The sequence below is a fragment of the Alligator mississippiensis genome, chromosome 4 (assembly GCF_030867095.1).
Source record: "Alligator mississippiensis isolate rAllMis1 chromosome 4, rAllMis1, whole genome shotgun sequence".
Classification (NCBI taxonomy): Eukaryota; Metazoa; Chordata; order Crocodylia; family Alligatoridae; genus Alligator; species Alligator mississippiensis.
The window spans coordinates 1,366,229-1,376,491 of record NC_081827.1 but is presented as its reverse complement, the minus strand read 5'-3'; the positions used below and the strand labels follow the sequence as shown (position 1 = coordinate 1,376,491).

The window sequence follows — 10,263 nt, the reverse complement described above, 5'->3', positions numbered from 1 at the left end:
ACTGGCTTTAGGCAGGGATCTTCTGGGGGACCATCCCAGAGAAATGCAAAGCTCCTGGTATTTGGGAGGATTTCCCCATACACTTTCTCTCCCAGTGGGCATAGGACTCAGAACATAGAGTGTACATTGGTAACCAGTCCTGATAGTCCGGGTCAGCCTGTTGCCTACAATATCAGGCCAGGATTTGGAACATAATGGAGTTGGTCCCTGTTGCAGCGTGCAAAGGTACCCTGCTCCTAGAAGGGCAGAAACTGCTTGGGGAAAAAGCTCAAAGAGAGAGAGACAGAAGCCCAGGTGCAGGTTACCAGGGCAACAAGCCAGAGGGTAAATTAGCCTGCACCTGCACATGGTCAGCTGACCAGAAGGGGCAAGGCCCATATAAACCTCAGGATCAGGCCCAGGGAGGGCAGTTCCCTGCCAGCAGCCAAGGGGGAGGGAGCTCTCCCAGAGCAAGCAAAGGAGAGACACCTGTCTTCAGCAGCAGCTTCTGATACTGTTAAGGGATGGAGCATTCCCCAGTAGGGTTTGAATGAGGTTATAGCCGAGCAGCTTGAATTTATGTTACAGCCCAAGGACTTGTGTTTTGTTTATTGTTGTATAACATCAGTGGTTTGGGTGAGGCTATTAGGGGGTGGAGGAGGCCTCATAGGGGGCCCACGGCAGTGTGCAGACCCCGAGAGGGCACAGCATTTGGGGTGCACAGACCCTGGTGCCAGAGAGGGCACAGCACTTTGCAGAGCTGCGGAAAACCCAGGCCCTAGTGAGACTCTGAGTGAGACAGGGCTGCAGAGAGCCCTGCAAGGACAAGGGAGCCAAATTGCAACAAGGCCCAGGCCAAACAACGTCGGTACTATCTGCGAGGATTGGGGCGTAGTAAAGGGGTGGTTGGAGCCACGCATAGCCCGTAAGGCTAGGGTGCTCCAAACACCTGTTATAACATCTATCTTGGAGCAGGACCCACCAGGGGTCCGGAAACCCACGGAGTCCAGAGAGTCAATCAAGACTGTATCCAAAAGAACTGAAAGCCAGCATTCCTAGCAACCATTCGATCAAAGATGTGGCGGGTGAGAATCGAGGGTGCCCATTGGGCCAACTTGGCATGGTAAGGGGGCCTTAGGGAGATCATGGCCATCCTGCAGGACCCCATCCCATGACAGTCCCAATGAGGAGGGAGGCCTCCTTTATCCAATCTGGGTCTGGGCACATTAGGGCAATGGAGTTCACCTCCTTCTCCACCCCAGCCACAGATGTGGGGAGCTTAATATGAATTTCTAAGTACGCATGGTATGGGTACGGGTTCTGGCTAAGCCCACATAGACCCCGCCAGTAAGAGGATGCAACACCATGTGCTGAAGGTGTTTTTAAAAGAAGGATTCAAATATGATGGTCACTTGTGACCCACTATGCAGAATGGCCATATACTTTTGGCCATTCGCTGCCACTGGGACCTCTGCCCTAGGGCCTATTAGTCCTTCAGGCAGTGAGTTTGAGACTGTCGGGACCCAGGGCAGCTGGACAGCAGCTGTCCCTGACTCCCACCCGGGCAGATAAGGGTTCGGGGCCTTAAAAGGCCGTCAGGCGGGTACTTGTGATGCTTGGAGTGGAATTAATTAGGCGGACGCTTATCGGTTGCAAAGCAAGATTATTTACTCACGCCGTCAAGGTGGTGAAGGACAGAGGTCAGAGGTACTTGGTTAGTTATCGCTTATAGTTCGTAGGTCGGTCTGCATAAGAGTTCAGGGGTCGGGCAGAGAAAAGGTCGGGCCGGCAGGTCGTCGATTTACATCTGAGAATTGGGTCGAGACGAGGGAAACTGACAAGTGATCAATTTGTCAGTTACTCTCACACATACGTTCAGAGGTTTTTAAGGTGTGTGTGCGGAGGTCTCCCACTTCACGGAAGTGAAGAAGGGGTTTTATTTATGTAATAGCCAATTGCTTTTCTCCATGTCATAAATTTAATTAGAATCGCCAATTATCTAGCGGTCTTCTCTAGGGTGTTATCATAGGGTTACTCCTTGTTTTCTTTGACCAATTATAATGATTTATGTACAGCACAGAAGGCTAAGTTCTATTTCATGTTGGTGTCGCAGTTATAAATTTCTTTTTGACATGCGCAGAAAAAAACGGTTACTATCATTATTGTTAACCCTTAGTTAACATAGTGCAGAAAAAAACTGTTTTGAATGGTTTTACTTGCTTGTGACATGGGCACTACTTAACTGGGTTGTGACAGAGACCAGGGCTTGGGAGTCTGGCAGGTTCTGGGGTGGAGCCAACTCCCCTCCTCCACCCATCCCTCATTTCCCACCCCCCATCAGGGAGCTAATGGCCCCTTGCACAACCACTCTTTGCAACACCCGCTCCAAGTGTAACAAATATGAGGACGCAGCCTCACCTTTATGCTGGAACATGCTAAGCAGTTAGCAGTATGCTCCCCCGCCATGGGATGGCCGTCCAAAAACATCCTGTAGGGTCTGAAAGCACTGCTGTGTGGTGATACCAGGGTCCTGGAGCTTAGCGGTCCAAATAACTCCAAAGGCAGGCTCCCTTAGCATGTCAAGAAAATGCCACCACTTCTCTTCGTCTGGTGTCTGCCATGTCATCAGAGTTTCCTGTATGTGGGCAGCCCAGGACTCAAACCCTTCCTCTCCCGCAGGGACTGGGAGATTTCCTGAGAAATCCTGTCAGCTTCCTGAGCTACAGGGTAATCAGACATAGTACATGTTAATCTAAGCTAAAGAGTGATTTCTGTTACAGATCAGATGTGGGCACTAAGTGCAGAAGGAATGGCTCGGGACACCATGTTGGAAAAAGATGAGGACCCCTGCTCTGGACCCCACAGGCCACAGTCCTGCACCCCCAGCACTATTGCCCCTTTGCTGGGGACTCCCCGCAGCATCGCCCTCCTCAGCCCTGCTCAGCCCCTGCCTCAATCGGCTCAGCTCAGGGAGCTGACAGGAATCCTTCCCTGAGCGTTCAGGGCCATGTGCACACATCTCCTCCTCCTCCATCCTATCTGCTGAAGGGACGATGTTGCCGGCTTTCCTGGCTCTGCCCTCAGCACCACGGCCCAGCCCCGTCAGGGCTGGGGCAGGGAGAGGTGTCCTGACACCCCAGCTCTGGCACAGGAATGGGCCCCTCCAGCTCTGTGCTTTGGCCCAGAAGGGATTGTGTGGCCATGAACTAGGGTGGGATGAAACAGCCCAAATGACCTCTAGCACTGTACGATGACAGGAATCCCTGGGGACCATGGACAGCCTGTAACAACCAGAGGGAGAAATCCCCTCAGGCTCCCACTCCTCCTCCTCCTCTCTAGTCCCCTGCTGCAAATGTCCTTGTCCTCTGGGCAGAAATCCCCTCAGGCTCCCACTCCTGCTGCCATCCTGAGCAGCTGCAACACCTTCTGCTACAGCAGGAAACAGCTGTCTGGGGTAGGGGGACAGCAGACGCTATTGTCTCTCCTGTCATGGGCCAGAAGTGGGGCTTGGCCTGATACAGGCACTGCCCCATAAGCACAAGAGCCCAGTGCAAGGCTAGGGACCCTGGGAGCATGACCCCTGCACCAACCCCAACCCCATCTCTGCACCATGGACACGCGCTGACTGCCACTACCCCACAGCAGGTGTGCAGCTCCCTGCTCCCCCCACACCCGTGACACACGCCTGCCATGGTCAGTGTTTCCACCTGGCCCTGCCTCCCTCCCTCACACCTGTGGGATGCTGGGCAAGGCCCTTGCACTGCCCTTCCCTCCCCATGGACCTCCTCACACAGACCCTGGGCTGGAGACCTGTGGTCTGACCTGGGGAAGGGCAGAGAAGTGCCGGAGACAACTGGGTGCAAGGGCAGGTGGCAATGCCATGTAGGGTAACCACTATGCCATGGCCTTCCTCATTCCTCCCCATTGCCTCCGTTCCCCTCAAGGTGCTGGGTAAGGGAAGCTCCCAGGACAGCCCAGGAAGACACATGGCCCCTTCCCCTTCGCAGCCAGGCAGGGGCCACAGGAGATCCACGAGCCCACTGATCCAGGCCAACAGCTAACTAATCCTTTTCACGGAGCTGTATCTTCCTTCCAAATGATTTCTGGATGTCCCAGCCAATTTATAGCTTCTAAACGGTCCCGATAGCGTACAGCCACTTAGATTCTTTACTTCAACTGTCCTGAGACTGACCAATAGCACTACAAGCCTTGCATTCTTTTGATAAGGTTAATTTTAACTACATCACAAGGCCTTACTACTTGAAGGCTTTGCTAAATTAACTAGGCCTTACTTTATACAAGGCCTCACTACATCTTAAACTTTAATTAGGCTCTTAGCAACAACATATAGCTTAATATCTAAACAAATACAAGAAAAACACTTGGGCTAATCTTCATAGAGACTTCAGCAAGCACTTTTATCACACAGACATGATTTCAGCTGGCACGTTCCCCTTCATAGGCCGGCAGGGATCAGAGGAGACACACACGGGACTGAATGCCAAGGGGAAGGTTATTATCACCGCCCTGTGCTGGGATCATGCAGATGATGGGAGGGGAGACACAGGAGCCCAGCAGAGCAAGAGGGGGCAGAGGAGAGTGGGGCTGGCATGGATTGGCACAACGGTGTGGGGATGGGGCACAGCAGGTGGGTTTGCAGGATGGGTCTCCTTGACGAGCTGCTGGATGCAAAGTGCTCACATCCCAGGAGCTGGTGTACCTCCTGAAAGAGCAAGTGTCACTGTGATCCATTGGGGAGACCCTTCGAATAGGCCTGATGATCCCAGGCAGGGGCAGCTCTGTCTGGAAATCCCTGGCCTCTGCAAAGGCCTCCATGTGGGCCCCTGAAACCACCCGTCCCGGGGCAACCTGGATCCAAGTCCAACCCAGGCTCCTGCTCCCACTCCAGCGCCTCCTCCTGCATCCTTCCTCCCCATGGGCAGGGAGGGCTGGTTTCTCAGGACAAGGGCAGAGGAGCCATGAAAGCAGCTGCTTAGAGACTGCTCCAAGCCTGAGGAGCCCCTGGCAGCACCCTTCTGCCCCACCCAGTGAGGGATGGGAAGCAAAGGGGGGCCTGCCCATACGGGAAGGGCAGTGGGGAAGGTGACATGCATTCACACTCAGGGAGCTGCCTGCACGCAAGACTGTTCATGACCATTGCAATTACACTGGGATGTCTGGGAGATGAGAGAGCCAGCCGGGGTGACATGGGGCAGGGAAGGGGTGAGCAGAGGTGATACAAATGCCTGTATTATTTGTAAACAGGGCTTGGCAGCCACAGTAATGCTCACTGCAACCTACAGCAATGCCCACAGGACCCAGCCTCTCGTGGGAGATGGACAAACACCATCTGCACAGGCTACAGATTTTGCACGTGCAAGGGGCGTGACATGCCCACCCCCAGGGCCCCAGCACGGCTGCAGTAAGGAGAAGCTGTCCCACCTGCTTAGAGCTGGTACTTGCAGATGAAGGAGTTTTTGTTTCTACAGTTATTATCGTTCCATTCCTGATACCCTAGGCGACAACACAGAAATTACTGAGGGAAGGGGGACAGGCTGGGCATAACACACTCCCCACTCTGACCCCTGCTCTGGGACGTGATCCCAGCTCCTGTCCTTGACCCTGAGGAAGGGCAGAGTGGAGACAGTGGGGAGAGTGGACAGGAAGAGAGAAACCAAGGACGGCAGTCGGGTCCTTTGGTGCCGTCCAGTGTCGTTGCGAGGAAGCTGCACTGAGCCCAGTTCCCCTGGACACGGCCCCATCCCCAGCTCTGCTCTTCCAGCAGGACACTGCCAACCCCCAGCCCTCTCTCCAGATGGGCTTAGGGCAGGACGCCCCGGGTCTCACACTGTCTCCTGGCTTCTTCACACTGGCGCACACATGTGCAGTGCAGTGCAGTCAGTGCCTGGCTGCTGCACACACACGCACACACACAAACACACACCGTCCAACCACTGCTCCAGCCCCAGCTTCTTCAATCAGGTCCTAGGGACTGGTTTGTTTTCTCATTCTCTCTTCTTCATCAGACCACCCTGCGGCCACAGCTCTGACGGTGGCTTCTCCCTCTCTTGTTCTGCACAGGAGCTTCCTGGTCTCTTCCACACAGCCAGGATCAAGGGTGTTTGCAGTGGTACTGACACATGCACTCATCTTCCTGCACAGGCCAGGAACCCTGCACACTTGCACACATGAAGACAGCATAGATATAACTAAGCTAGATAGACAGCAAGCACAAGCTTTGGTGAATGTGAGTTCACTTCTGGGAGAGGGCTGTTAGAGGAGCAGGGTAGGAAGTGGGCTGAACCTTCTGAACATAGAAGGTGGGTAAAAAAGGGTCCTGCGTCTTCCTATGTAGCCGTCAGCAGCACCTAGTAGCACAGCAACACAACACCTGCTTTTGGCCATTAGTGCCCCTTCACAGAGCAGTCACTCACACCGGGAAAGATGGCCTCTGTGTGCATCTGTATATCGTCTACACACGTGTGTGAGTTCATGCAGATCCTGTCAATTATGGCCGCTCGTGGAAAAGCCTGTGAGAAAGTAGAGCCTGTCCCTTCCCCAGGTAGGCATCTCAGAGCTGTGAGGGCACAGCGTGCAGCAGGGTAGGAAGTGGAGGGCTGATCTGAGCACAGAGGTGGGAAAAGAGGAGGGAGAGGGAAGGGAGAGGGACAGTGCTGGGAGAAGCAAACAAGCCACCGACCCACAGACACAGACCGGGTCACGGAAGCTAACCCAGGAGATGGGGTAAGGACCTGTAACCTGCCTTTAAACCCCACCTAACACAGTTCAGTCTCTGAACGACTGCTTGACAACTTCCCATTCAAGCTGATGTTTAAAAGTTGGCTGCTGCAAACTGCCACCCTGAGGTCAGCGATGGAGTGGCCAGCGGGGCGAGAGTGACCTGCCACAGCCCTGCGTGTCTCTCTGTGGCCCATGTCAGAGCAGCATCCCATCCTTCTTGCATGCAGAGATCAACCTGTCAGTCCCATGGAGACACCGGCCAGTCACGGTCAGCGGGGATGGCATGTCTGGTGCTGCAGACTGACCCTCCCGGTGTGAATCCGTGTTTTCATGGCTCTTCCTGCTCCGCACCCGGGGGCACGGATCTCTAGCACAGAGCGGGTGCCAGCCAGAGGGGCCTGTGTCCTCTTATGTAGCCTCCTGCACCGCCTAGTAGCACAGAAGCACAACCACTACCCATGGCCATGAGTGCCTTTTCACAGACCATCAGTCACCCACCCCAGGACAGATGCCCTCCGTGTCCACCTGTATATCGTGTGCATGTGTGTGCATTCACACACATCCTGTCAATTATTGCAGCCTGGGCTAAATGCTGAGACAAGGCTAGCTCTGTTCCTCCCACTGGTCAGTGTATAAGAGACAGGGTGTCCAGCACGCTGCCCTGACAGGCGAGTCAGGGCCTCCTGCTTACCTCGATAAGCTAAGAGCTCTGCACAGTGCTCGACCCCATACCAACTGTCAGGCTGCCCCGGTCTCCAAGCTTTATAGTTGTATATGGAGCCATCTGTCCATGTCCACTTTCTGGTCTGCAAACAGGAGGAGGGAAAGGTTTGGGAGGGAACATCCCCTGGAAATATGTGCGGTGGGCACCCCCAAAAAGCAGTAGACCAAGAATGGCTCGTGCTGTGTGGGGACAGATGGAGAAGGGCTGAAGGCAGGGGATGGACAAAAGGCTGGGTAAGGACCATGCAGAGCTGGGGAGCACCACAGTAGGTGGGCAGGGGCAGCAGACACTCACCTGCCAAGGGTCATGGAGCCCGATCCAGACTCGCCCACTAGCACCTTTTCTCAAGATGTACTCAGCAATTACATTTGTTTCAGCCTTGTTGAGAATGGAGACGAGATGGGCCCTGTGGCAGTAGGTCTGACACTCCACCTGCGGCAGGAGCAAACCAGCTGTGTCTGCAGCTCCCAGGGCAGGGAGGGGAGAGAGCAGCACCAGCCTGGGCACCGGGAGGGGAAGGGGAGGAAGCGCCTGCTGCTGCCTCTCGCCAGCCTGGCTCCAGGGTGAGAGGAGGAAGGAGCTGCTTCCCTCCCCTGCACTTCAGACCCAGGTGCGCCCGCACCAGCGCTGAGCTCCCCCAGACGCTCCCCTCCAGCCCCTGGGCCCTTCCCTGCACTAGCCTGTCCTGTCCCACCTGCGGGCAGCCCCTTGGCTTCACGTCGCCTCTGACCAGCCCAGTTTAGGACCCATTTCCCACGGGGAGCCCATGTCTGCCCCTGGGCCGTGCTGGGGCCCGTGGCAGCCAGCTCCTTTCCAGCTGCAGGCTGGCTGTACCTCGCATAGCGACTGCCCTTGCAGGGAGCCCCAGAGCCCCCATCCCTTGGACAGTCCTATCCCAACCCAGCACCCCGTGCCCAGACCCCCCCACCCCACCCCACCAGCGCTCACCTCAGCTTCCGCCCAGGACTTCTTATTCTTGAAGAATCCATAGCATTTGTGTCCATAGTGTAGCCAGCCGTTGGCACAGGCTTTGGTCTCAGCCCCTGTGCAAAGACAGCGATGGGCGGGCAGTGAGGGGGGAAGACATCCTGGTGTACTCTCCCCCAGCCCCAGAGCAGTTGCTTTCCCGAGGGCAGGGGCACCGGGCTGGGACCCAGGGAGGAGGGGGCAAGAGCAGCCCCTGGGCACAGGGCACATGAGGAGATGCCTGGGGGAGGTGACTGGGAGGAAGAGTAGGGATTTGGGGACCCCGGTGAGACCCCAGAGCCCAGCATCGCATTTCTCAGGGTAGAAGGACACAGAGGCAGGGGAAGGGCAGTATCCCAGCTCCAGCATCTCTCCCTGGAGCCGAGGCGGGGGCCCTGTCTCCCTGGGGGACACACTGGCTCCTGCTGCAGCCCGGGTCCGGGGTCTCTGGGGAAGGGCCCTTCTTGCCGAGGGGCCAGGAGAGCCTGAGTGGGACCAACGCGCTCCCTGCCAAGGGTAGCAGAGCCCGGGGGCTCCAGCACGGCGCAGACTCACCTTCCAGCCAGGGGCTCAGCACCAGGCAGCCCAGGAGGCACAGGATGAGGCAGGCAGTGGTCCTCATCTCCTCGCTTGTCCTGGGGGTAAACAGGGGAGATGGGCCCTGGGAGGCCGCGCTGTGCCCCACACTGACCTCTCCCTGCCTCCCAAGGTGGGGTTTCTGGCCTGGCCCCAAACCTAGGACCCAATGAAATCCCTCACAGGGCAGGGGTCTCTGACCCATGGTTGGGGCCAAAGTCCTTTCAGCAGCAGCCCCACGGACTCTCCCCTCCACTTTCCTCCCCTCTGTTGCCCCCAGCACCTCAGAGCAAGACAATGCAGGGACCCTGGGAGCAGGTCTCCAGGGAGCGGGTGCTCAGCACTGACTCACGGGGCCAGGTGCAAGGACAGTGCTGTGGGGCAGGGGGACACAGCGACTCCTCCCCAGGGTGCCTCACGCACAGCACGTGCGGCCCCCATGCCCCAACCAGAGCTGCTCTGAAGGCCTGGCCCTGGCACAGAGGGGACAAGGGCCAGGGCTCAGGACTCACCTGTGCACCTCTCTGGGGTCTGGTCTGGAGCAGGGGGTTTGGTGCAACCGGTGCCCACAGCTGGTGCCCAGCGGGTTTATAGGCTGGCAGGAGGGAGGGGATCAGAGAAAGGTGTGAACATGCAAAGCAGGCAGGGCCAGCCCACAGCTCCGCATCTCCTCAGCTGATCTTAATCTGCCCCTGCCCCCCGCCCCTCCCTGCCTCCTGCCTGCCCCACTCTCTGCCCCTCCTCTCTCTTCCACACCAATGCTCCAGGTGCTGGCCAGGACCTACTGCTGATCCCATTTGCACCCAGGGGAGGGAACCATCTCTCCTGGGGACAGCCCGCGTGCTTGCACACACTGCACAAGTGTCCACCACCTCCTTGCAGGGGGAACCCTATTGTACTGTTAAAAATGAGCTATTTAGCTTCCTCCTGTCTCCTATCTAGGTCCCTGTAAGTAGCACAAATAAGCTCCAGCTTCCACGAACACCTTCTTTTAGTCCATTCCAGGAGCCAGAAGTGCTGCCGATGCACCAGCGTCCCATGTGAAGTCCCCCTTCATTCACAGAGTAGACAAACAGGCGAAGCTAAGCGTAACCCACCCCTGTTTGAGTGCCTGGACTAGGAGCCCCAACAGCTATTCCCACCCACCCGGGGGCCAGCGGGCACAGCAGGCAGGCCGTGCTCTGCCACACAGCGAAAGGGCAGGGATGTTCCTGAGCAGGGAAGCTTGTTCCAGGGAAAACCACATCTTGTTGGTTTCTGGCTAGTTCCCCATCGTC

At 56.6% G+C, this 10,263-nt stretch overlaps 1 protein-coding gene across 1 annotated transcript; it reads right to left on the bottom strand.

Moving 5' to 3' along the window:
- Nucleotides 1-4,326: 4,326 nt before the first annotated feature.
- LOC109284983 (regenerating islet-derived protein 4-like) lies at nucleotides 4,327-9,540 on the bottom strand. Its single transcript, XM_059725473.1, has 7 exons — nucleotides 9,499-9,540; nucleotides 8,966-9,045; nucleotides 8,393-8,487; nucleotides 7,739-7,876; nucleotides 7,412-7,526; nucleotides 5,422-5,493; nucleotides 4,327-4,702 (listed from the first exon to the last, which is right to left on the bottom strand). Exons 2-6 carry the CDS (start codon nucleotides 9,030-9,032, stop codon nucleotides 5,426-5,428), a joined length of 483 nt encoding a protein of 160 aa, XP_059581456.1. The 5' UTR covers nucleotides 9,033-9,045; nucleotides 9,499-9,540; the 3' UTR covers nucleotides 4,327-4,702; nucleotides 5,422-5,425.
- Nucleotides 9,541-10,263: the final 723 nt, after the last annotated feature.